This window comes from Pollachius pollachius (assembly GCF_949987615.1).
Source record: "Pollachius pollachius genome assembly, chromosome: 1".
Lineage (NCBI taxonomy): Eukaryota > Metazoa > Chordata > Actinopteri > Gadiformes > Gadidae > Pollachius > Pollachius pollachius.
This window is the reverse complement of record NC_136934.1, coordinates 11944670-11968343: the sequence shown is the minus strand read 5'-3', so window position 1 is coordinate 11968343 and position 23674 is coordinate 11944670. Positions and strand designations below refer to the sequence as shown.

Below are 23674 nucleotides of genomic sequence, written 5' to 3'. Positions count from 1 at the left end.
ATATTGAGGAATGCATGGATCAAGTGATCAAATCTGAACTGCTCTCTGTGAGAAGTTCACCCTGTATCGGAATGCCTCCAGACACAATTCAATAACGCGATTCGGGAAGATACAAAATAAGTCAATAAACAATACATGTGTGATCTGTGTGTAAACTCACCCGAAATACCTACCAAATCACCAGATATTTACCACTAACCATTGGTAAGTACCTAAAAAAAACCACCCAAATCTCACAGATCACCGGCCAAAAAAGTGTGTGGCATCAGGTCAGGGCAGTTTAGAACGGGCCCCTCCCAAACAACAGCAGCAATACAGCACAGTTCCTGAGTGGGGGTCGGGCCCGGCCATCAAAGGCATCCCAAGGGTACGGGCGCAACCCAGGGCTATGGCGCTAACCAGGGCTACTGGCGCTACTCCGGGCTACTGGCGCTACCCCGGGCTATGGCGCTAACCAGGGCTACTGGCGCTACTCCGGGCTACTGGCGCTACCCCGGGCTATGGCGCTAACCAGGGCTACTGGCGCTACCCCGGGCTTCTGGCGCTAACCAGGGCTACTGGCGCAACCCAGGGCTACTGGTACTACCCTGGGCTACTGGCGCTAACCAGGTCTATGGCGCTAACCAGGGCTACTGGAGCTAACCAGGGCTACTGGCGCTAACCAGGGCTATGGCGCTAACCAGGGCTACTGGAGCTAACCAGGGCTACTGGCGCTAACCAGGGCTATTGCGCTAACCATGGCTACTGGCGCTACCCCGGGCTACTGGCGCTACCTCGGGCTACTGGCGCTAACCAGGGCTACTGGCGCAACCCAGGGCTACTGGTACTACCCCGGGCTACTGGCGCTAACCAGGTCTATGGCGCTAACCAGGGCTACTGGAGCTAACCAGGGCTACTGGCGCTAACCAGGGCTACTGGTGCTAACTAGGGCTATGGCGCTAACCAGGGCTACTGGAGCTAACCAGTGCTACTGGCGCTAACCAGGGCTATGGCGCTAACCAGGTCTACTGGCGCTACCCCGGGCTACTGGCGCTACCTCGGGCTACTGGCGCTAACCAGGGCTACTGGTGCTACCCCGGGCTACTGGCGCTAACCAGGGCTACTGGCGCTAACCAGGGCTATGGCGCTAACCAGGGCTACTGGCGCTACCCCGGGCTACTGGCGCTAACCAGGGCTACTGGCGCTAACCAGGGCTACTGGCGCTACCCCGGGCTACTGGCGCTAACCAGGGCTACTGGCGCTAACCAGGGCTACTGTTGCTACCCAAGGCTACCTGCGCTACCCAGGACTACTGGTGCTACCTAGGGCTGGTGGCGAATTTGTCTCATAGTGTAATCCCATAGGATTAATAGCTTTTTTTTTAAGTGGGATGTGTTCTTAAAGCAGGTTCATTGACGTACGGGGTCAAAGGATGTCAGTGTTAAAAGCTAGTCCGATCAGGTTTGGCGTGGGAGATGATGCTGGTGATTTTATTTCATGAGGGAAATTACATATGGTTATTTTCGGTCCATGTCATTATTGTCAGACACACAGACAAACAAAGACTTGTATCTCTTGGATACTCTCTACTGAGTCCAAGATGAGTGCTGTATTTTTCAGGAGCATATTTAATGCCCAACCAAGGAGGATCAAGTGAGGGCCTAGCACCACTATATTGTCCATACATTTGTCTTGTCAATGTGAGCGACAAATGTAGCGATAAGCTTGGCTAATCAAAGTCGCGCCGACCCGACTTTTACTACGGCAAGACAGAAGTTACTTGACTTTGAGTACACGTCATTCAACGTGAAATGCACATTTTGGGACGCTTCTGGAGACATCAACATCAAGCTTAAAGGATAAGAGAAATCTAAATATAGCTTAAGATACAGTTTGCACATACAATGTACACAAGGATCCACAGGTCTAGTACAACACAAACACATGTCCCTGTTGAGCAGGAGGATAGCCCAGCGGTTAGGGTGTTTTTGGGTTCAATATGTGAAGTCTAACCTGTAGGCATCCTTGAGCAAAATCCCCACAACTCCTACTTGCTCATTAACAACATGGATCTGAATTCACGTCAGTTGCTTGAGATAAAATCAGGCAATAATAATCATCAATGCTTTTTCCATATGATTGCTAAATAGCAACGGTCAAGAAAAAGAGGCGTGAATGATCTACAATTTGAAATGAGACTAAAAAGGAATCAAAGAGCCACTTGGTACGACCTCAAGCATGTCATACATAATGTACCGCCCTGAGGGAACGCAGGCCACTATCATTGAATGGTGATGCATGCAACGTACGCATACTGTGCCTGCACGAATGATCCCCGGACCACCTGTCTTGTTGTCTTTCCCCCTCCCCCCGAGCGCCAGCACCCATCCGGTCAATACAGTAGGACTGTTGGTACTGAATCTGATCAATCCCATCCTGATGTACAGTAGGACTGTTGGTACTGAATCTGATTAACCCACCCTCACAATACAATAGGACTGGTGGTATTGAATCTGATCAGCCCTCTGGAGTTACAGCAGGACGGTTGGTACTGAATCTGATCCACCCCTCTGGAGGTACAGCAGGACGGTTGGTACTGAATCTGATCAACCCCTCTGGAGGTACAGCAGGACGGTTGGTACTGAATCTGATCAACCCCTCTGGAGGTACAGCAGGACGGTTGGTACTGAATCTGATCAACCCCTCTGGAGGTACAGCAGGACGGTTGGTACTGAATCTGATCAACCCCTCTGGAGCTACAGTAGGATGGGTGCTACTGAATCTGATCAAGCCCGCCGGAGCTAGAGTCGGACTGGTGGTACTGAATCTGCTTTACTAACCTGGACATACAGTTGGACTGGTGGTACAAATGCGTCTCAACTCACCTGGATTTACAATTGGACTGGTAGTACCGCAGCTGCTCAGCACGAAGTGTGCCGGTCAAGGAAAGCCGGGGACTTCTCTCCCTCTGGTGGTGAACAAGAAAACACGAGCCCCGTCAGCCATTTGGGTTCAGTGGAACGCACGTGTCAAAAAACGAGAATCATTAGCTTGTGTCGTGCATGCTGTGTTAAACATTCAGAAAGGGAGCAAAGGATCTGTTGTGTTTAGGTCGATCATTGTTGAAACGAGGGCAGAATTACTGGTTCAAAGTGTTTTCCTGAAACACAGTTACAACGATACAGAGCAGATTAGTTGGACGTGAAGTCCAGACCGAAACAAACTCAATGAATGATTATATGTGTCAATTATTATATGATTCATAGTTCAATAATGCACCAGTGTAGGCTGGGTTAAAATTAGCGATGTGGGTGATCAACATTCACAAGACAAGACCCTCAGAGACAAACCCCAAGGCGAGAACTTCCAAGACACAGAAGAAGAAAAAACAAAGACAAAAGACAAAGCAAATTGAACACACTAAAATGATAAATAAAATAAGAAAAGCAAAGTATTTTCTTATTTTGTTCAAAGAATTCAAACAAAGAGTTCAACAAACAAAGCAGGGAAGCAAGCGTTAAGTTCATGCAGTAAGTCAAGGCAACAAGCCAGTCGGAGAGAGACTGGCTTTCTCTTGTTAGGAGAATAACAGTGGCCCCGGAATAAGGCAACAGTGGATTTGGCAGGTGGAGGAAGAAAAAGGAAGCATTAAAGGCGGTAGAAAATGGAAAAAACAACTACATGGTGGAGGCCCCCTGTGTTGTTTCGGGAGGTTCGGGTTCTACTCACTGTCGAAGGACTTATCCCCTAAGAAGGGCTCCTTCTCCATCATATCCATAGGTATTTTAATGCTGGGTGATTTCTCATTGTAAGGGTAGTCGGACTGTTGGGATAGACACGACAAGTCGATAAACACGTGACACAAGTCCTGCAATGGGCATTAAGGCGGACATCTTCATGTGTCTCTGCAATTGACCTTCCTTGAATCAGTCATCAGGTCAAATGGGAAAAATATAGAAAACACTGCAACACATTTGGTTGGATTCAGGGCTCAGAGGGGAGACAACCCCGCTGCATCCAGGCTGTGAGCTAAAGGAATATCCATTTGGACTTTGGTCAGTACGAATACAAATGAATAAGAATGGCTCTAAAAAGAGAAATCTAAATTGACTGGGCCATAGCCCTGTTTTCCATCACAATATCGGGGTATCAGCAGCCAATACCACAACAAGACATAGCATGACATGAACGTCCCGACCTGCCATGACACATCACGATGACACACTCACATCCTCCACGTCACTGTCCATGCTGCCTCTCTTCTTCTTCTTCTCGTCCTCTTTCCTCTTCTTGTCCTTCTCCGGGATGACGTCATCCAGGAAGCTGAGCTCGTGCTGAGAGAACATGTAATCCATGGCCTTCCTCACCGCCACCAGAGCCAGGATCTGAACCCATGGGAACACACACACACACACACACACACACACACACACACACACACACACACACACACACACACACATGGCATCAGAGTGGCAACACCAGGGATTTCTGAATATAATGTTATCACCAACCCAAATCCATGCCTTGGAGTGCAATGGCATGAAGCTAGCAAGAGCTGTTATGATCACGCTTTCATTCAGTTTCACAAATATTAGTCTTTGTATCAGGTTTTCTTTTGCTATTGAACCAAATATTGTCCAATGAACATTGATACTATTTTAGTCATTTAGGAGACACTTTCATCCAAAGAGCCTGGCTCTGTGAATGTGAATCCAGATGCATGTCATTGAGGAGCAGGTAGGGGCTCGCTTTCTTAAGGTTGTCTTTAGGGCTAGACTGTGGAGGTTGGGGATCAAACCCAGTACCTTTCAGCTGGGAGTCGAACACCTGGCCTAACCCCTGGGATAAGGTCTAATAAATAGTATGAACTAAATATATGACCAATATTGTTTTGTAAATATAGCAGGTTGGCTGGTGATTATTTAAAAAATAGTGTCATCCTATGATTTCCATTGCAAAGTCTCCATTGATGTTTCGTGTTCATTCGTGTTTGCTAAATAAACAGACTGGAAGCATTGCTTTCTTTCCGCTTTTTTCCACTGGTCATAGCTTTCTTGCAGTTATAATTATGTATAAAGGAGGGCGCTGGCACTATTGCCTCAGCCACTATATGTGTATGTATACATTTTGTCTATGAAGATGGTCCATTAAGGGCTAATGGACAATTTAGTGGTCCACCTTAAGTCAAGGTTAAAGCCCCGCCCCACTACTATCCTGCCCAATAGTAAACTCAGTAGTAGTGAACATATGTCAAAGGTGCTCACCATGACGGGGAATACGATGGCGGCAACGGTGGACTTTAGGACCCAGAGGAGCGCCAGGCACAGGATCTGGATGAAGGTGAACAGGTGCACCTTCCTCAGCGGCACGTGCCGCAGGTACACCAGGTCTGGCTGATGTTTAGCCGGCATCAGCAGCAGCTTCAGACGATCCATGAACTACAGAGAGAGAGAGAGAGAGAGAGAGAGAGAGAGAGAGAGAGAGAGAGAGAGAGAGAGATCAAAGATTATGGTAAAGAGTTGAGAGAAAAAATGGCTGGAGCTATCATCAAAAAGACTTCTTTCCAAATAGTTTATGGTTTCATATAAGGTTAAATATTAAGTGTCATAAGGGTTTTGAGTTAATGATTATTCAGCAATTACCCTTATAAAGCCTCAGAACAGTTGTTCCAAGGACGCACAATAAACAACCTTTCCATTGTCCTCAACCCTAATCTCTCTCTCTCTCTCTATCTTTGACATGTATGATACTCAGTTCACATGTTTAAATCACATGCTTCCAACACTGCGTTACATGAAGTGTTTTCAAACAAGGGTGCTGAAGTAATCCAGCCATGACTTAAATACCTTTTCTCAAACATTGTCTCTAGACAGTTATAGTAGTTTGGTTCTCAAACAATGTTTGTAAAGATATAAATAATAGATGTGCATTTTATTGTATGTAAACATGAATGTTAAATCGGCGTTGCAAATACTTAAATTTGGTGAGAAACATGTGCTTGTGCTTATTGTGTTATTTATTGAAAAGATTGATCAAACTTGAATATTAGTATTCCTAATCACATGATTGTATTCAGTAGTTGCTATTATTAACTGCACACCACTAACATTAAAGCGTCAAAATGGACGAATCTCTAGAAAAGTACCAAGTAGACCCTGCAATCTGTCAAAGCGCCCCCAATTGAGAACCACGGGGCTAGCATACCCAAACAAGCGCTGACCTAACTATGTCCATCTACGATGACCTCCTTGTGGTAACCATGGTCCCACGTTGACCCACCATGAACTGCAGGACAGCCTTACCTGCACACCCTTGAGGGAGGCCACGCCCATGTAGAGGAAGACTCCGTACAGCACAGGCATGGGAATGAACTGGAGGGGGAAGAAAACATCATAGCGTTAGCATAGAAGTGTTTGGGTGTCATTGTCATAATCATATCGGTTTTCAAAACACAGGGGGATTTAGCATGGGGGGTATCTACTACTCATCGAACTAGTACTCATTGGTAGTGGTGGAATTACAAGCACTAGGAACCTTGTGAACTTTTAACTATAATCTTTGCCCTTTTGAGGGCTTAGGATGGAAGGTAGGCCTGTTAGTCTCTTAGATACTGGAGCTGTTGTAAAGGGATCTGAACATGTGTATGCATTCACCCAGAGGCCTTCCATACCTTTCACACCAATATCACTTGGTTAACCCAGCATATTCAGCATCTCTTCTTCTTTAGAGGGAGCCTCAGTCACTCATTGCTAAAAGGCACATTTAAGAAGCACGAGTGATGGCTTTTAAACTAAACCGCAGTTTCAACTACAGTCTGCAAAACCTTTTTGCTGGGGTCCCCAAGTAACCTTTGCCCCTGGTTCAGAGTGGACGGGCCACACGGAGGTTCTGAGAGAGCGAGCGAAGGCTGGGTGTCTGGGTGCAGGCGTGTGGGTGGTTTGGTTGGTGGGTAGGTGGGTGGTGGGGTGGTCTCAGGACACGCAGAGCCGGGCTGACTCAGCCCTGACAGCTCACTTAGCGCGCCCCTCCGATGCATTAGCATAGAATAACACCAACCGTGCGGCCTGCCTGACTGTCAGCCTCGCTTTCATTTCGGACATTACCGCTCGGCTCCCTCGTCACATTGGACGCTTGGGAACTCTTCAGCCCGGCGTTATTATTCTGTTTTTCTCTCCGCTTCCCCACGTAGTCAGCAAAACGTCTGACAATGAAATCCCCCCGACTCTCGCTGCTGCACTGGCAGCTCGTCCGTCTGGTGAGAGACAGAACGGGTGGCTAGCTACAGCCCCACAGACGCGAGCCCTCCTCATTAATGCTCGGGACAGATCCATATCGTTTTGACTCGTTTTCACTGTGCTGGTGGACTATACTATGCTAACTATAGACGTCCACTGCTATATGAGACACAGCTCACATTTTTGAGACCCAGGCACACACACAGCGCCACCAATAGAAAAATACATTGTTCCCTTTTTCGAGCTGTTCACTGTGTGGTTGACCAGGTGGGACGGTGAACTACACAGGCTAGTGAAAAGGAGCGGGGCCAGGGAGGATGACAGACAAGATGATCTGAACCGAAAGGTCGGGGAAGCAACACAAATATTTCTTTATTTTTTTTATGGTTGGTAAACTTTTTTATGGCGTTTTACCTTGAGAATAGGAGACATGAAGACCGACAGGCCGGTGAGGAGGAAGACACACAGGCCGGTGACTCTCTGCTCTCTGCAACGCAAACACAGCAGAAAAAACATTACAGATGACATGACATGTGACATTGTGGTCCATAATATATATATATATCCTAGGAATCCAGACTCAGCACCGAAGTAAAATAAGTATGAGATGATTAAAGGTGAATATAATGCACACATTCGAATATTTTTTGGTTTTCGATTCATTTATTTCCAGATGATAGAAGGCCAGAACAGAGACATCCACTGGGCATGTGTGGAGTTCACAGGCCTGTCAACATCTGAACGTCAACAGACCAGATCCATCTGGGCTCGCAGGAGGACGTCGGTTCAGCTCACAGCTGCATTACGAGATGCTCCACAACTCTCCTCCATCATACGACATTTCGCTTTTTAAAGCGTGCGCTTGTTTTTCTTATATCTTATTTGTTTCTTATATCTTTGAAACTAAGACTGGTGAAGACAGAACAACATGGTGGTTGATTGTTTCCCATCAAAGCAAACATAAATGTAGCAATTTGTGCACAAAGCAATACGAATAATGTGAATAAACACGCATCTACCCTGGGTAACAACACCCAGAGAGACTTCACTCCACACAGTCAACAAGCCGACAGCCTTGTTCCAGGCGACCCCGTCGTGCTTGGCAATCGTCTCATACAAGAGAGTAGCCTGCTTCATACGCATGAGGGATTTAAGCGCGGCCTGCAACATCAACTCAGTTTCCCTAAAGGAATTGCGGGACGGTTCAATCATATCATTGTTCCGAATATAGGACCAACACAGAACATCCATTCCAGGACAATGAGTCCAATGGTCCAACTCTGTTTCCGAGACTTTTCAGCAGAATCTGATCATTGTCGTCATTGGTCCAAGGGTTCAAGTGGAGGACCATGATTTCATCACAACACTAGGGCTGTGCGATTAATCGCATTGTGATCGCAATTTAGATTTTTGCGTCGAACGATCTCCAAACTAATTTAATCAAGTTTAAACTATTTAAAAAAATGTTTGTATATTTATTTTATTCATTAAATATTTTTAATGACAGATGGATACATATTTGTACATTATTTTCGATTTCAACATTTTCTATTTGGATATTTTGCATATTTTTTCAAGGCAAAATTTCAAAGTTCTCAGCGTTTTTTTGGAGAGAAATGCTGAATAAATGCATCATATTTTCAAACTCAAAAATAATTGTTTGAATAATCGTGATTTCAATATCGACCAAAATAATCGTGATTAGGATTCTTTTCATAATCGAGCAGCTCTAGTGTGACGGTTCCCCTTTAACAAACAACCGTAGACAGCTTCTCCTCCATGAATGAAACCGAAGAAGCTCGGTGTCGGACCCACCTCACACCCAGGAACTTAGGCTGCTCTCCGGGCGCCGATGTCTCCGTCTCCATCTTCAGACTGTCGATGTGAGCAATGGAGATCACGGTGGCCGCCACGTACCACGGCAGTCCCATGAAGGAGCACACGACCATCAGGATGGCCACCCAGAACAGGTCCAGGTGATAGCCAGCCCCTTTCTGCAAGAACCAGGACAACATGGGATACGTGAGTGTTGACAAACAGGGTCACCGAAATGTAAATGATTCATAATGTGTGACTGAAAATGATGATGATAACCATAATGAATGGCGTACTGGGGCATCTTTGTGAGCAGTAGCCTATAAAAATGGACTTTGTGTGTGTGTGTGTCTGTGTGTGTGTGTGTATGTGTACGTGCGCGCGCGCATGTGCGTGTGTTGTAGTAAAAGACCCGAAGATTGATGGTGAAAGAGACTTTTTGCAACAACAAAATAACCCATATAACAAACAGTGAGAATCTTTACAGTACAGTATGCTCAAAATGATCCTTGTTTTTTTCGGCCTTGTCTGAATAACAGCAGGAATAATCAGGACACATTGAGGACCGTTCTGGCCGTGTTCCCTGATCAGCTGATTGATGCGATTCCACTCTCCCCATCTGTGCTCGGCAAACAGCAGTGGCTAGTCGTAGCAGCCGCCAGAGATTAACCTCCCCCCTTCAGACCCCCACCCACACCCTCCCGGACGCCCCCTCCCCCGCCCACGTAACAACCAAACTGGCATTAGAAGCACAGCGCTGACATTTCGCACTCAATGTGTGGCATTTACCTGCCTATTAACCAGCCACCCAGACTGCCACCTGTCTAAGAACAAAGATTCTATTGAAACAGTGTTTTCTTTAAAGGTGCTGTGTGTAACATTCAAGAGTGGAGAGAGAGAAAGTCGAAACAACCAAAAAAAACATCCCCTCCCTTTGCTCTATCCCTCCCGACGCTTGATTTCACAAACCTGTGATTGACAGCTAGATGGATTCCCCGAACCAATCAGGGAAAAGATTCCCTGATTGGTCAGAAACGACCCCATAGCAGGCATACATCTAAACTGGCTCATTCAGTGGCAGGAGCAGTCAACTCCAAACAGATATTCCCACAGCGCATTTCAATCACTAATGGCAGACGGAATACAATCAAATAACAGCGCTTAAATCATACCCAGAGCCCCTTTAAGTTTGGGTTGCGTTAATAGAAAAGGCTCACCTTTAGCTTGTGCTCCTTCCTGTTGACGATAACAGCGGTGATCTGCTGGTCCATGAAGAGCAGGATGGTGACCAGCAGGGCAGGCAGGGCTGACGCCAGGTACACCCACCAGGGGTTCCCTCCGAAGGGGGGCACAAACCACGCCCTTTTGGGACTCGTGGGCTGAGGGGGTGTGGGGGGGGAACTGTGAGTACATTCAGCAACCACACAACTCTAGAGGGATGTTCACGTGTTTCAAAGGGAGCGCAAACTGGGAAAGGTATTGACCAAAGACTGTCACATATTTTTGGTGCTAGGGCTTCCCACACAGATGAACTCAGTAGCTCAGGATTTGTTCCTCTAGTCACACACAATATGTTCTCTCATAGAGGCGACCAGCGAAGTGAGCAGAAAGGGGAGCCCTTGTGATACCGCCAACTTCATCAATTACACTGAATCAATTTGCTTAATTTCCCTGAAGAAGCCCACTCCATTACTGTTGGAGAGTTTCCATGGAGAATACACTCATCCATCCTGATAATACATTGACAGTTATTAAGGCTTTTCTGTATTTGCATTTGGAGACTTGGATGACATGTATCAGAATTACACTAAGTTGTTCGACTTCAGACAGCATGAATATTATATATATAATATATGTTATAAGTATAATATATAATATACTAACATTTAAGCAATACAGCTTTCTGCCAGGATCTATATTTTTTATATATATTTTCCAAATCCAAATCTAAATCTTTCGCATTTCAATGCAATTGGTTATATCAGAACAGTAAAATGAGCCTCAACTTTACCTTGAATTCGGTTGGCACAATGAGTTTGGGGGTGTCCACACCCACGAGCATGTCAACCCCACAGAAGATGAGAATGGCCAAGATGATCGCAAAGTCACTGATCAGCTTCCTCATCTAGGGGACGGCAAATACAGCACAAACACTTAGTTCCTCTGTAGATGATATGATTGTTCTGTTGACCAGAACACCGGCTGATTCAAGTTAATGTCAAGTCAATTGTATTCGTACAGCCCTTGATCACAGTTACAGTCTCAAAGTGCTTCCCCGGCCCCATTTGTATGACAGGGCAAGGATAAACACTTGAGAAGAGGGTCCCCTCCTTCCAGGTATGGTAAGGAGGCCAATAGGTGCCATTATGGAAAGATATAGCATAAATAAGTTTGTTAATGCTAAAATGACAAAAGGCTTGATATCCAAGCAGTGGCCGAACGTTTTCGGTGATCTCCCCGGGTGTTGTGCTACTGTTTCTCTGGAGGTTTGAACTCCATCTCGTCCCGCTGAGCAGCCTCTGGCGCGCGTGACTTACAGTGGTGGGGAAGAAGGGGCTGGTCTTGAACTTCTTCAGACACATGGAGGTGGAGTAGGTGCCGAAGAACAGGATGAAGGACATGAGGGTGATGTCGGGCACGAAGCCGCAGGCCTTGCCCACCAGCTCCCCGCCGTACTTCAGGCACTCCTTCTTGCTGAGCGACGACCAGGTGGTGTTCGTGAGCTGCAAGCACAACACACAGGTTCAGCCATTCAACTCACTCACGCTCTTTGCCCGAATGGATTTGCCACTGTAAGCACTGTAACTTTGTTTGTGGCTGTTTTTACGACTTTGATTGCATGCCTTGGATAAACTTTGGTCTGTTAAGTATACGGTTAAGGGTAAAATGTAATATATAATAATATATTTATCATCTATTTAGTATTTTTTTTAACTAATACATGTGTGTAGGTGGGGGGGGGGGGTGATACATCTAGCTCAAGGATGCCTCTAGCTCAAGGCACCAGAATAGCCTGTCCCCCTATTCTTACTAAAATAGAGTTGTGTGGAGCATAGTGGGCACCGGGGAGAGAGACTTACCAGCTCAGTATTGTTCAATAACCAGAATGAAGAGCCATCGAGCGACTCTGGGATGTCACTCGAGATATTCTCTGCGTGAACACAATGAAAAAAACAACGGTTTGAACACGGGGTTCACCATGGACATTGCACCAGCAACCACAGCAGATGCATAGTACATAAGACCAGTGTACTGATGAAAGATTTAGGGCTACTACGAACAGATATGATGATGAAGACAATGAGGAAGATGAGGATGACGACAATGATGAGGATGAGGAGGATGATGAGGATTATGATGACAATGAGGATGTGAAGAATGAGAATGAGGCGGATGATTAGAAGAAGGATGGGGAGGGAATGCTGATGATGATGCAGATCAAGCACTGATCCAGTATCCCATTAACAATACTTCAGCTTAGAGGAATATGATATAATATGACATGGTCGGCAAAATCAAAGGGGTACACAAGATGTGTTTTTATGTGTCAGTGGTTTTCCATCAGCCATGCCTCGGTGTGAGATGCAATTGATGACTTCCACACGATGAATGTTTAAAGAGCCCCAGCAGCTCGGTGGTGGGAGGCCCCTGGGAGCCTACTCATCACTGGTCAACATCTGGTATCTCTTCTTCTATCTCTTGGGAACATCCACACAGAGTGTGCAATGTGATGTGTGCATGTGTGTATGTGGCTTTTATGTGTTCAATACATGGTGTATCATGTAAGAAATTATTCATGCATTTTCAGGTGCAAAATACGCCTCTTGCGTGTGTGGGTGTGAGGGTGTAAGTGTTTGTTCGTGCATGAATGGGAGAGGTGTGTGTTTGTGTTGTGTGTGTGTGTGTGTGTGTGTGTGTGTGTGTGTGTGTGTGTGTGTGTGCGTGCGTGCGTGCGTGCGTGCGTGCGTGCGTGCGTGCGTGCATGCGTGCGTGTGTGTGTGTGCGTGTTGGTTGGTGCATCTGTGTGTATTTGTGTGTATGTGTATCGTGTGTGTGTGTGTGTATCGTGTGTGTGTGTGTGTGTGTGTGTGTGTGTGTGTGTGTGTGTGTGCGTGTGTGTGTGTGTTTGAGTGTGAGTGTGAGTGAGTGTGTATGTGCACCTGTGTTTATCTGTTTTGCTCTGAGCAGTTCCAGGGGATAATGATGGGATGACAGCACGGTGCCTGACAAGCTAGTGTGTGGCAATATGACGAAGAGAAAGAAATAGATAGACTGCGGAGAGAGAGAGAGAGAGAGAGAGAGAGAGAGAGAGAGAGAGAGAGAGAGAGAGAGATTGTGGGTTTCTTGTAAGTGTGTGTGCATGCGTGTCTGCGTTTGTGTGTGTGTGTGTGTGTGTGTGTGTGTGTGTGTGTGTGTGTGTGTGTGTGTGTGTGTGTGTGTGTGTGTGTGTGTGTGTGTGTGTGCCTGAATGTATATGGTGTATGTGTGCACGTGTGTGAACGTGTGTGCACGTGTGTACGTGTGTGGGATATTTTCAAAGCAGCAGGGGATTAGCAATGCTTCTTGGATGCCCTTCCTCCTCCTCTCCCCTCCCCCATCAGGAAGGTAAACAGAGAGGCATGCTGTGCCTCTTCGTCTCCTCCAACAACAGCCACCACCGCCATGACTCTAGGCTCACACAAGCACTGGCAAAGTAACCTTGAGTGCTTAATCCTCCTGCACACGTCTTCCTCTCCTTAGCTCAGACTCCCTTCTCGTGCACCAGAACTCAAGATGAGTGTTCTTCCCGACACTACACTTTAAAAGAGTCTTACTAAGTTACAAAGGACTCACAGCATATGATCTACCCTTCACAATATGAAATTGTCCATTGATTATATTCACTCAGATAACCTTCAATCATCAGTGATCAAATTCAAATCAAGTACTTCTCCTCTGTCAACAAAAAACTAAATGCATCTCCAGCTAAGGATCCCAATGAGGTGCTACTTCTGGTTGAATATGCACTATTCTAATCGGCAAGTCATGCCAGTGCCACCTTATGATTACAATGGAAAAACCTGCAGCACATCTTTATCCCTGATGCAATGAACGACCACCACCCCTCCGTTTTAGCCCAGCCGTTCAGGGGATTAGCAAGGTCATTAAGGAAGGAATCTTACCGAGGATGGCCGGGGGCATACAGAGGCAGTCATACTGCGTGACATAATCAGCTCTAAACTCAGAGTTGATGGGGTAGTAGTGGGCGAGCTTCAGCATCTTCTTGAAGGCGTCGTAGATGAAGATGAAGCTGATGAGGCAGGAGAAGCCCTCCTCGGTGAAGCGGGTGAAGTACTGCACCAGGAAGCTGGCGTCGGTGGCCACCAGCACCAGGCAGAAGAACGCCGACCAAAGGCCGATCCACAGCCGGAACTCCAGGTAGTCAAAGGCGTTGTCCCTTTAAGAGAAAAAAAACAGTTCGAATAATGACATCAAATAAAATCACATCCGGTCATAGTCAAATTCTTCATTCAAGAAGCTGAATGGAGTTCTCTGTCTGGTGCCCGATAATACAATTACACAAACACAAACACACACAGTTCAAGTTTGTTAAAATACAAAGATAAGACAATTTGGAAGTGTGAAGTGCTGTCGGTTATCAAATGATCACGCGCTAACTAAAACGGCCCACATTGTCACGAGGATATATATAACGACTATTGCAGTGTTACATTTGTGCTATCCGACAGTTTTTCAGTGCATTAATTTGAAATGTGTCTCAGCATTCGTTGCCACAAAAAACCCAGCATATGAGTTTCCAGAAAGGGGAAAGAAGCGGGGGACATACTTGCTGAAGTTGAAGAGCAGCCGTTCAAACACCAGCACAGGGCCCGTGCTGCTGAGAATAGTGAGCGGCTGTCCCCCGAGCAGACAGAACAGGCCCCCGGCGATCGCTGTGCCCAGGAAGCTCTCCAAAACACCCTGGTTACAGAGAGATACATGATCTTATTTTTAGACAGTTGAGTTAGCTAACGATTAGCACGCATGCTCTAATAGTCCCACAGACCGTTCATGGTTCAAACACGTGACCTCTGACCTGCATGTTGTCCGTGGCGTCCCCCAGCAGACCACCGAAGGTGATGGCGTTTGTTACAGTGCCCAAGTAAATAAACAGAATGGCCGACAGGGCCTGGATGTGGAATGCGTCTGTGAAGTCACTGATGAAGAACGGCATTTTCCTCTTGATGTCCAATATGAGACCGCCACAAAACCTAAAAGGCAAAGAAAAGGGCGGATTAGTATGATACACTACTTTGTAAAACGTTGAATTGATAAAAGAAATTGAATCAAATGATAATCTTCACAATAATACAGGAACATATAAACACATCCTAGCTCAGACCTGGTCATAATATATAATATATATGTTCCCCACATAAAATAAGTGGAGATCCTTGATATTATTATGGAGAATTTAGTAGTTGGAAAAATAAAGTGAAAGGTCAGTCCATCCAGCACATCTGCTGACATTAAGAAACTAGGCAGATCTTTTTTTTTATTGTGTGTGTGTATTTTCAGTCCATCGTGCAGAGAAGTTTAGAGCCGATGAATGCATACTTTCCGGTCTTCTTCAGTTCATCCCCTATTTCGTGACCTCCTCCTCCGCCCCCGTCGTGAGGCATGTCCCCGTTCATCTGGGAGTTGTCCCCTCCGGAGAACATATTCTTTCTGTCAGAAGCACAAAACAAATAAACACGTTCAACACAAAAACCTCCGTGTTCAGTCAAACAAGGGATCATCCGTAAGAGTTTACTGTGTCAAAATCAATATGATTTGATGTAGTTCACTTTTGTTAATCATAAACACTCAAACCACAGTTAACACTTGGACGTGTGATTCAATGTAGATTCTACCCCAGATTCACAGATTTTTTGTCACGTAGAATCGAACATAGAATCACAGTCCTTCTGCCAGAATACCTCAAATATAACGTGATACAAACATAACGGTGATGCACAGCTGTATCCACAAGCATGTTATATTCAACCCTAGGTTCCCAGCAGTCGTACAGAAGGTTAAAAGCAAGAAGAGCTGGTCCTAGCCAGCTCCTAGCCATTGGTATAGCATGGTGTTCATCAGGGAACCCTGAACAAGCTTTCATTAAGGAGTCCAAGTCAAATGCGAATTTCCTCCACAATAATAAACCCTGCAACATTTTCAAGTTCCCATTGGTTTTACTTGTAGCAATAACACTAACACATAAAAATGAACTTTGATAGGGGTAGCTAAAACAGGAGTAGCCCCTACTGTGTATTGACCCCATAATGTCATTTGTGCACAAACACTGTAGTGCTTGTCCCACTCAGAGTGACGCTACATGTTGTAACTGGAGACCTTTTGCCAGAGGACGGGATGGACTTTGGAGGTTCTATCCTGATGGCGGGGTCCCACTCCCCAGGGGGTAGCACGATCACCTCGTCCAGGAACTCATCGATGCCGGCCAGCAGGTCCCCTCTGTCTTTGGCCTTGTAGGCGATGTCGTGAAACACCTTATCAAAGAGGAACAAAACGGGGTCTTGGTATCTCATAACGAGTAACAATGTCACGCTACAAATAGGTTCCAACGCAGGTTAGGCTCTGCAGTGTGTAAGAGAATGGGGCTAAGGGACAAGTCAGGAATAAACCAGGACGGGGTTGTCCCCGTTTCTGGAAAGTAGTGTAAGACTAAGGGGGGCGTTGGGGGGGGGGGGGGGGGGGGGGGGGGTGACGCAGGCCGAGGCAAAGCCAAGGTTGCTTAACACAGCCAAAGTACATTATTTTCATTAACTGGGCTACCCCAAAGTGCTAATACCCCAGTTACCAACTATGATAAGATACTAGCTGCTTTCATCTAAAACGCTGATGCCTTTGATCAGCTATAATTAAAATACTCTTCTGTGGTGCTTTTGGTAGATGGCTTTAGCGTTGTTAAGGAAACATCGCTGTATTGGACCGTTGTTTTTAATGTTCGATTTTTAGCACATTGATTTGGAACTGTTAAAAGGCAGAGGTGTCCAGTAATTGAAAAAAAGATGCCCCCCTTTGGAGTGTTATTGCGCAGTAAGGATAAAAAAGGGTGAAATAAAGGGTTTGGCTGTTTTCCTAATAGAATACATGAATGAATGATCAGTTGTCTCACCTCGTCCGACATGAGAGTAGCGATGGCTCTTCCAATCTCATGGTATGCCTTTGCTTTGCCTTTTGGGCCAAGGAGAATGAATAGGAATCTGGAATGAGAAGATAAATTATTAAAAGACAATTAAAAGTTTGGACATCTTTAGGTCGGTGGAGAAGCAATTTCAAGAACCATTCATACGCTTATCTGAGCGTATGAATGCTTTTGGTGGGTTTCTTTCGTACTTTCATCTCATCCTGTCAGAAAGTGTGTGTGTTCAAAATAGTCTAAGCTGAAGTATACACATACATGAAACATACATGTAAATGCAACATGAACTCATGTATAACATAAGGGAACTGAAAATACCGCTCATTACCTAGCTACCATCGGAAAGATGCTAACCGATTAAGAGCACACTAAGATTCTGCCTATGTTAGTGTGCATAATGGAGTCATTTTGAACCGTTAGAGTATGGGGGGGGGGGGGAACATTAATTTATTGGTTTATTGACAGATCCCCATCAGCTAAGCGATGTAGTCAGCTACTCTTCCTGGGGTCCACACATAACAAAAAATATCAACAACATAACAGAACTCGAGACCTTTTGGACTCTAGCATGAACTCCCCACACTTTACCACACATTTTGTGTTTCCTAAGGACCTCCAGTACCTTGTGGGAACGGGCACCTCTGTCAGGGCCCCCAGCATCACAGCTTGCTGCAGGCGGACAAACGCCACGAAGGGGGCGTCCAGGAAGTCCACCTCGCCCACCAGCACGTTGGAGGCCTCGGCGTCTCTGGGCAACTTCTTCATGAACTTGTTCCTCAGCTGCAGGTGGAGCACAAAGAGGGTTAGGGAGGGCGAGAGTAAGGTAAAAGGTCAGGTTCCCACCACCACCAGCGGCGGCGGACCACCCGCCATCCTTCTTCATTAAGAGGGCTGTATATCAAAGCAGACAAGTGGTGACCCTAAGACTCTTGACCCACAACCTGCTGACCTGAGCTTAACAGCCCATTGCTTCACTTTATGTTTTCTATTCATTCTTTTTTCCAATATATAATATTCGGTTTATAAAAACGTAAATAAATTCTCTAAAAGCCCCTTGTTTGTTAGTTGTTCGTCATTTCATTTCGTTTGGCACAATTGTCAGAGTTCTCCATATTTAAATTAACTGCATACAAAGTTGTCTGCGGTGATCGTGCACGGCACGGATACGTGTGTGAATCTCGACTCTGTTCCACGCGGAGGCGGAGGTATGGCGAGGTTCTCTGAATGTCATGGAGATGGACAGGGTGGCGGTGGTGGAGGTGGGGAAACTGTGGAGCTCTGCATGTTGTGTGTGTGCTGCGTCGGCAGATTAAGGAACCTCTTAGACATGCCTTTTATCCCTCTTATGCCAACGTCCACTTCCTGGGCGGTGACACAGAAGGGTCAACTAGGTTTTTCAAAAAAATACGATGCATTTATATACGCACATGTATGTATTCAGTAAATTACGGTTGCATAAAGACAAAATGATATGAATGTTTCAACTATAACTCCTAATTTCATAGTTATACATGTTATAAATGTTATAAATATAATAACAATAGGTATCCACAGATACACTTTGAATACCTAATAAATGTTAAAGTTAAAATGCCGTCGTGTGCTCGCTTGGTTTCATCAAGTGTCGCAGAAGGTAATTTCATGATTAGTCCTTGATCTCTGGTCGGCTTTACACACTCTCTTATTAGAGTGTGTAAAGCTCTCTTATAGTTAAAGGGGGGGTCAATGGCCCTTTCAGGAGAGTCTTTCACCATGGCCTGGGATCCACTCGAGGAAACTTTGATCAGGTAGCCTTTCCACTGACAATAAATATGGTGCAGAGTCGAATCATTGATCCAACCGCGATAAAAACTTCAAAGATACCAATCATAAATACCAGATAAGCATGTCACTTCAAAGTGTGACATGTTAGCCGGAAGCCTGCATTGTCTATCATAGTTCAAATGGGTTCCAAGTAGCAAGCGTTTGTTATCGCTAAAAGAAAATTTACTTCCTGTGTGTTGATGGCATCAGTGGAGAGTTTCACCGGGAACATAATTCTGAAAGCAAATACAACCACTAAATCACATTGAGCCTACCGCCTACAACCACAGTCGGTCTCCTGGGTGTTCGACTGCCAGCTGAAAGCTTCTGGGTTTGTATCCTACAATGTTTACACTGTTGTCATTCAGGGGACAGATACCCAACCACTACCTGCTCCTCCGCGATATGAATCTGAATTCACTGCAAGTCACAAGTATCTGCATAAGTGTCTGCTAATTGACAAAACTGTAACAGTAACAAATAATATAGCGAAAAGGGAGATCATCGGAAGTACATTAGTAAGGAATATGAAGAAAGCCAAAATGATATTATCCATGTGAGATAGTTTAGGTGTAGAATGACGGCATCGCCTGCAGAGTGAAATCGGTGACAGACCTTCAGGTCATGTGACCGAAGGGCTGTATAGTCAGCACTGCAACAACCTCAGAAGGAAAGGTAAAAATAATCACTGTGGAAGAAAACGGTGACTGCATGCTGCTATAATCCCCAATTCAGCTGAGGCAGTATATTTAAAGCTGTTTCGGGGTCTCAGACTCATGGATCGGATATAAAAATAACTCCAAAATCAGGACAAATGAATGACGTCGATTCAAATCCCATTACAACTAAATAGATGTACGGACAAAAGTAAATCACATTGTCCCGGGCACACTGAGCATGGGGTTGGTTTAGGAAAGTATTATTACGAAAGTCCAATGGTGGCTTTAGATATGGTTTGGAAAAGAAGGGATTTCACCAACATGCCCTAAAGGACTGTATGTAGGTATATGCATTCTTCAGCCATTTTCTGCAGCCTTTGAAGGTGCCTTAAAGAAATTGAAATTTTTCAAAAAAAAAGGTCTAGAAAGGTCTGATCAAATCAAAATCCTAAAAATCGCCTGATCACATCGAAAAAAAAAATTCTGTCCAAGAAACATTTTGTCCTGGCAGTGCAGAGAGCGGCACCCCTGGCCATTCTGACCTGTGTGTGGCTCTAGGGGACTCCGTGTGGGAGATTCTGCATGGTGGCAGCCTCCCTTTCGGAGGACTTATGAAGACCATCTGGCCCCGAGACATCCCCAAATCACAGAGTCCCCAGGGGACGTTTGGTCTCCAATCTCTGCCTACTCATGGTAACCGTCAGCAGCAGGATCACAGAGCTTACTGGGTCCATCTCAACCCCCCGCTCCTATCCTGCAGGGATCTGGCCTTGGACATGACCCAACCATGGTTCTGATTAAACAGCTACTGGGCTGCCACGTTAACAACGTCACTGTAATGCAGTGAGAATAATCAGACTTCCCGGGAAACTGTTCCCCCGAGGACGTGAGTGGGAGTACTGCACGTGCTGCAGCAGTGTCAACATTGTAAAACATGTTAGAAACACAGACGCATATGTGTGCGTCTGTGGCTGGTCCTATGTGTGTGTAAGCGCGCACACACGCGTGTGCGTGCGCGCGTTCTTGCGTGTTTGTGTGTGTGTGCATGTGCGCTTGTGGCTGTGTTTGGTTGTGTGTGTTTGGTTGGATGCGTGTGCGGTGGGTCCTGTGTTTGTGTGTGTGCATGTACGGCATGTGCATGCATGGTCTCAAGTGTGGTTGTGGTTTTACAGTCCCAGAGCTGTTTGGGTTCAGCTGGCACAGAGATAAGGACAATGCGAGGGTTCCAGAGGTGAACTTTAGGCACACTTTATCACCGTGGAAACTCCACCACCAGGCAGACAATAGCTTGCTGCTGATTGGGTTGTGTCATCACCACCTGAGACATTTTGACCTTGTGGATAATGTATTACAGACTGGTTGGTGACGTCGTTTCAGAGCCCGGGCGTTACTTGGCCCTATAGTTCTCTAGCACTTCTTCTCTTAAAGATTTTCCAATGCACCGTAACCGGTCAGATCCGCCTTGAGACTTGTTCTTTACGGTTCCTCTGAACTTCAGACACTTCATGACGGTGAGGGGGAGGGAGGGAAGGAGGGAGGGAGGGGAAGGTAAGGGAAGAGAAGGGATAGGGTCAAGGGTCGTCTTTGTTCACTCACCTGATCTTTCTCAGGCTTGTCTGAGATATCGTTCATGCTGTTGGACGTCAGGTTGCGGTGCGTGGGGGTGGGACTGCCTGTGAACAGAGACAGGTGGTTAGGCTGGGGGGCCCTGGTAACTCGCCGGAGATGCGGCCGGGCATGATGGAAGAAACCCCCACCCATCAACCAAGGAGAAAGAGAAAGTAGCTCCCCCCCCTGGTGTATATTGCTCTCCATGCAACCCCAGCCCCACGCGGATAACCAAAGAAGCAAGTGCAAGAACACAAAGGTGCCAAAACAGCTGGATATTAAACCAAAGGCTCAGCACCCTATAAACGTATATGGGCTGCTATGCTAGAACCCTTTTATATATATATGTAGAACATATTTGTAGGCTCCAACGTTTAACTAGATTCCCTTCCCCTTGAAGTGGACTATATACTGGCCTACGGTTTCTGCTAACCCTGCAGATTCAACCAACGGTAAACTACGGCATTGTAGGCTTTTGTGGGATATTATCATTCTGGTTTGAAAGATATCGGAACTCAAGACGGCTGAAACCTTATGTCAGTTGCTTAGAAAAAACTACAGCTAACGGCTATTCGGACATATGTTTGTATACATCTGAAGCCAATGATACTTTAAAATGTTTTGTTCCCATCAGCCAGCCCTCCTCCTCTCCTATCGCACAGACCCAAGCCCGTCCCCTGTGCCCACCCAAAATAAGGAAAGGAGAAATGTTGGTAATGATATAGTTGTCAGAATGATGCAGCCAAAAGAAAATAGAATGCCTACAAATCAACCATTCTCGCCAGGTTTAACGGGTATTGGCAAAAATCGGAAACGTCAACTTTTATTGGCACAATTATGACTATGTTTATTAATATTATTCTAATTATATTCTTATTCTTATTATGTTGAACTTTCAATGCCAATCAAGGGAATGGTGTCAGAAATAGCTTTGGCTATATACAATACATCTAACCCTCCTTCTGCAACTCTAAATGTTTATCAAATCTAGGCATTAGGGGCATACCAACTACGACAGTAACTAGGTCTATTTTTTGGGACAGTACAACTACACCATCTAGTAAAAGGCCACTGTTATAAGACTCTGCTGGATGGCGAGGTGATCTATTTAAGTCTTTTGGATGAATGACAGGGATGGTAAGGCCACACTGGGGGGCTGTGGACCTTTGAGGGCGGCTATTCGCTACAGATCTGATCAACTTACTAAGGTAATCCATGCTGGGACTCCTGGGGAGCTGTAAGTCTTCCATAGAGATGCGACCCGATAGGCAAGTCACTGAGTTCCCCAGAGGACTACGGGCTTTTAGTGGCGGCAGCGGATTGAGAGGGTATTAAAGCCAAAGGAAAAAGCCCAGGAAAACGCCAAAAGATTGGAAGAGAAGAGGCAGGTTACGAGGAAGAAAAAAACACAGAAATAATTATAATAGTTAGGACAGGAGGAAGAAACAGGAAAAGTATTAAGCAAGAGGAAAACAAGATTGGAATGAATGATGGAAACACTGTGATAAAATGAAACCGCCAAACATGGGTCACTGGATGGTATCTAGCTTTGCTATAAAACTGCTTGCTTTATCACATTGACATAAGTGTTAACTTTGAGTTTATGACTAGTTTAACACCTTCTCCTGTATCCTTGACACTGTTTAATCACTTTATTCATACAGTATCAGTGAACTGTTTTATTTACATATTTATGACGATGTTAAAGGTACCATATCAATTATTTGGTACATTTATGATGGAGGCTTTCCCCTTTGCCAACTCCAAATAATCCTTATTTTGCTAAGCATTAACAAGTTAGCTAGATAAAACCACTTTCCTAAAGACCCATGGTTGGTAATGTCAGAGAATTATAAGACAAAACCATTAATAATGACTGTTAATTAATTAATGTACAAACAAAATTAATTTGAGGATCTAACAAATCTCTAACTTAGCATGGATGATTGCCAGTTAGTACATCAATGATTAAAGGAAAAGTTATTGTTGGACGTTGAGGCAACGCAATGACCAAGTAGTCGCTTTGAACCTGTTTTGATTCTGCGTCGGGTTTACGTCCAGTTTACGTTAGCGCCTCGATGCAAGGTTACAATTTTTGGGAGACGCAATGGTGGACCGCAAGGACGTAGTGGGTCTGTAAACCCCCTTGCGTTGCGTCAACGTCCAACCATAACTCTTCCTTAAGTAAGCATATGGATGAATTAAAAGCCATTTCTATTGGACATGAGTGTTATTAAACTGATTTTCTATTTGATATGATTGTATGTTTCATGGAAAATTTGTAAAATGTATCCCAGAGATGAGGACATTTCACAGATTTAATTTTAATTAAATTTTAACAAAATAGGGTTATAAAATTTGTTTTGAAATAGCAACATTAGGAGTTG

General features: G+C 45.3%; 1 protein-coding gene across 1 annotated transcript in view; it reads right to left on the bottom strand.

Annotated features, from left to right (window-relative positions):
* Positions 1–23674, bottom strand: part of slc4a4a (solute carrier family 4 member 4a) — a 43173-nt gene that overhangs the window by 479 nt on the left and 19020 nt on the right. Inside the window, exons 6-23 of the mRNA XM_079738664.1 lie at positions 21276–21352; positions 17840–17997; positions 17191–17278; positions 16407–16561; positions 15630–15740; positions 15109–15283; positions 14860–14993; positions 14195–14469; positions 12113–12183; positions 11570–11755; positions 11044–11157; positions 10250–10411; positions 9033–9211; positions 7632–7704; positions 6285–6353; positions 5247–5420; positions 4209–4364; positions 2865–2947 (exon numbers count right to left, since the gene is read on the bottom strand). Of these exons, the coding sequence (XP_079594790.1) occupies positions 2865–2947; positions 4209–4364; positions 5247–5420; positions 6285–6353; positions 7632–7704; positions 9033–9211; positions 10250–10411; positions 11044–11157; positions 11570–11755; positions 12113–12183; positions 14195–14469; positions 14860–14993; positions 15109–15283; positions 15630–15740; positions 16407–16561; positions 17191–17278; positions 17840–17997; positions 21276–21352 (2440 nt within the window). The remainder of the gene's footprint in view (positions 1–2864; positions 2948–4208; positions 4365–5246; positions 5421–6284; positions 6354–7631; positions 7705–9032; positions 9212–10249; positions 10412–11043; positions 11158–11569; positions 11756–12112; positions 12184–14194; positions 14470–14859; positions 14994–15108; positions 15284–15629; positions 15741–16406; positions 16562–17190; positions 17279–17839; positions 17998–21275; positions 21353–23674) is intronic.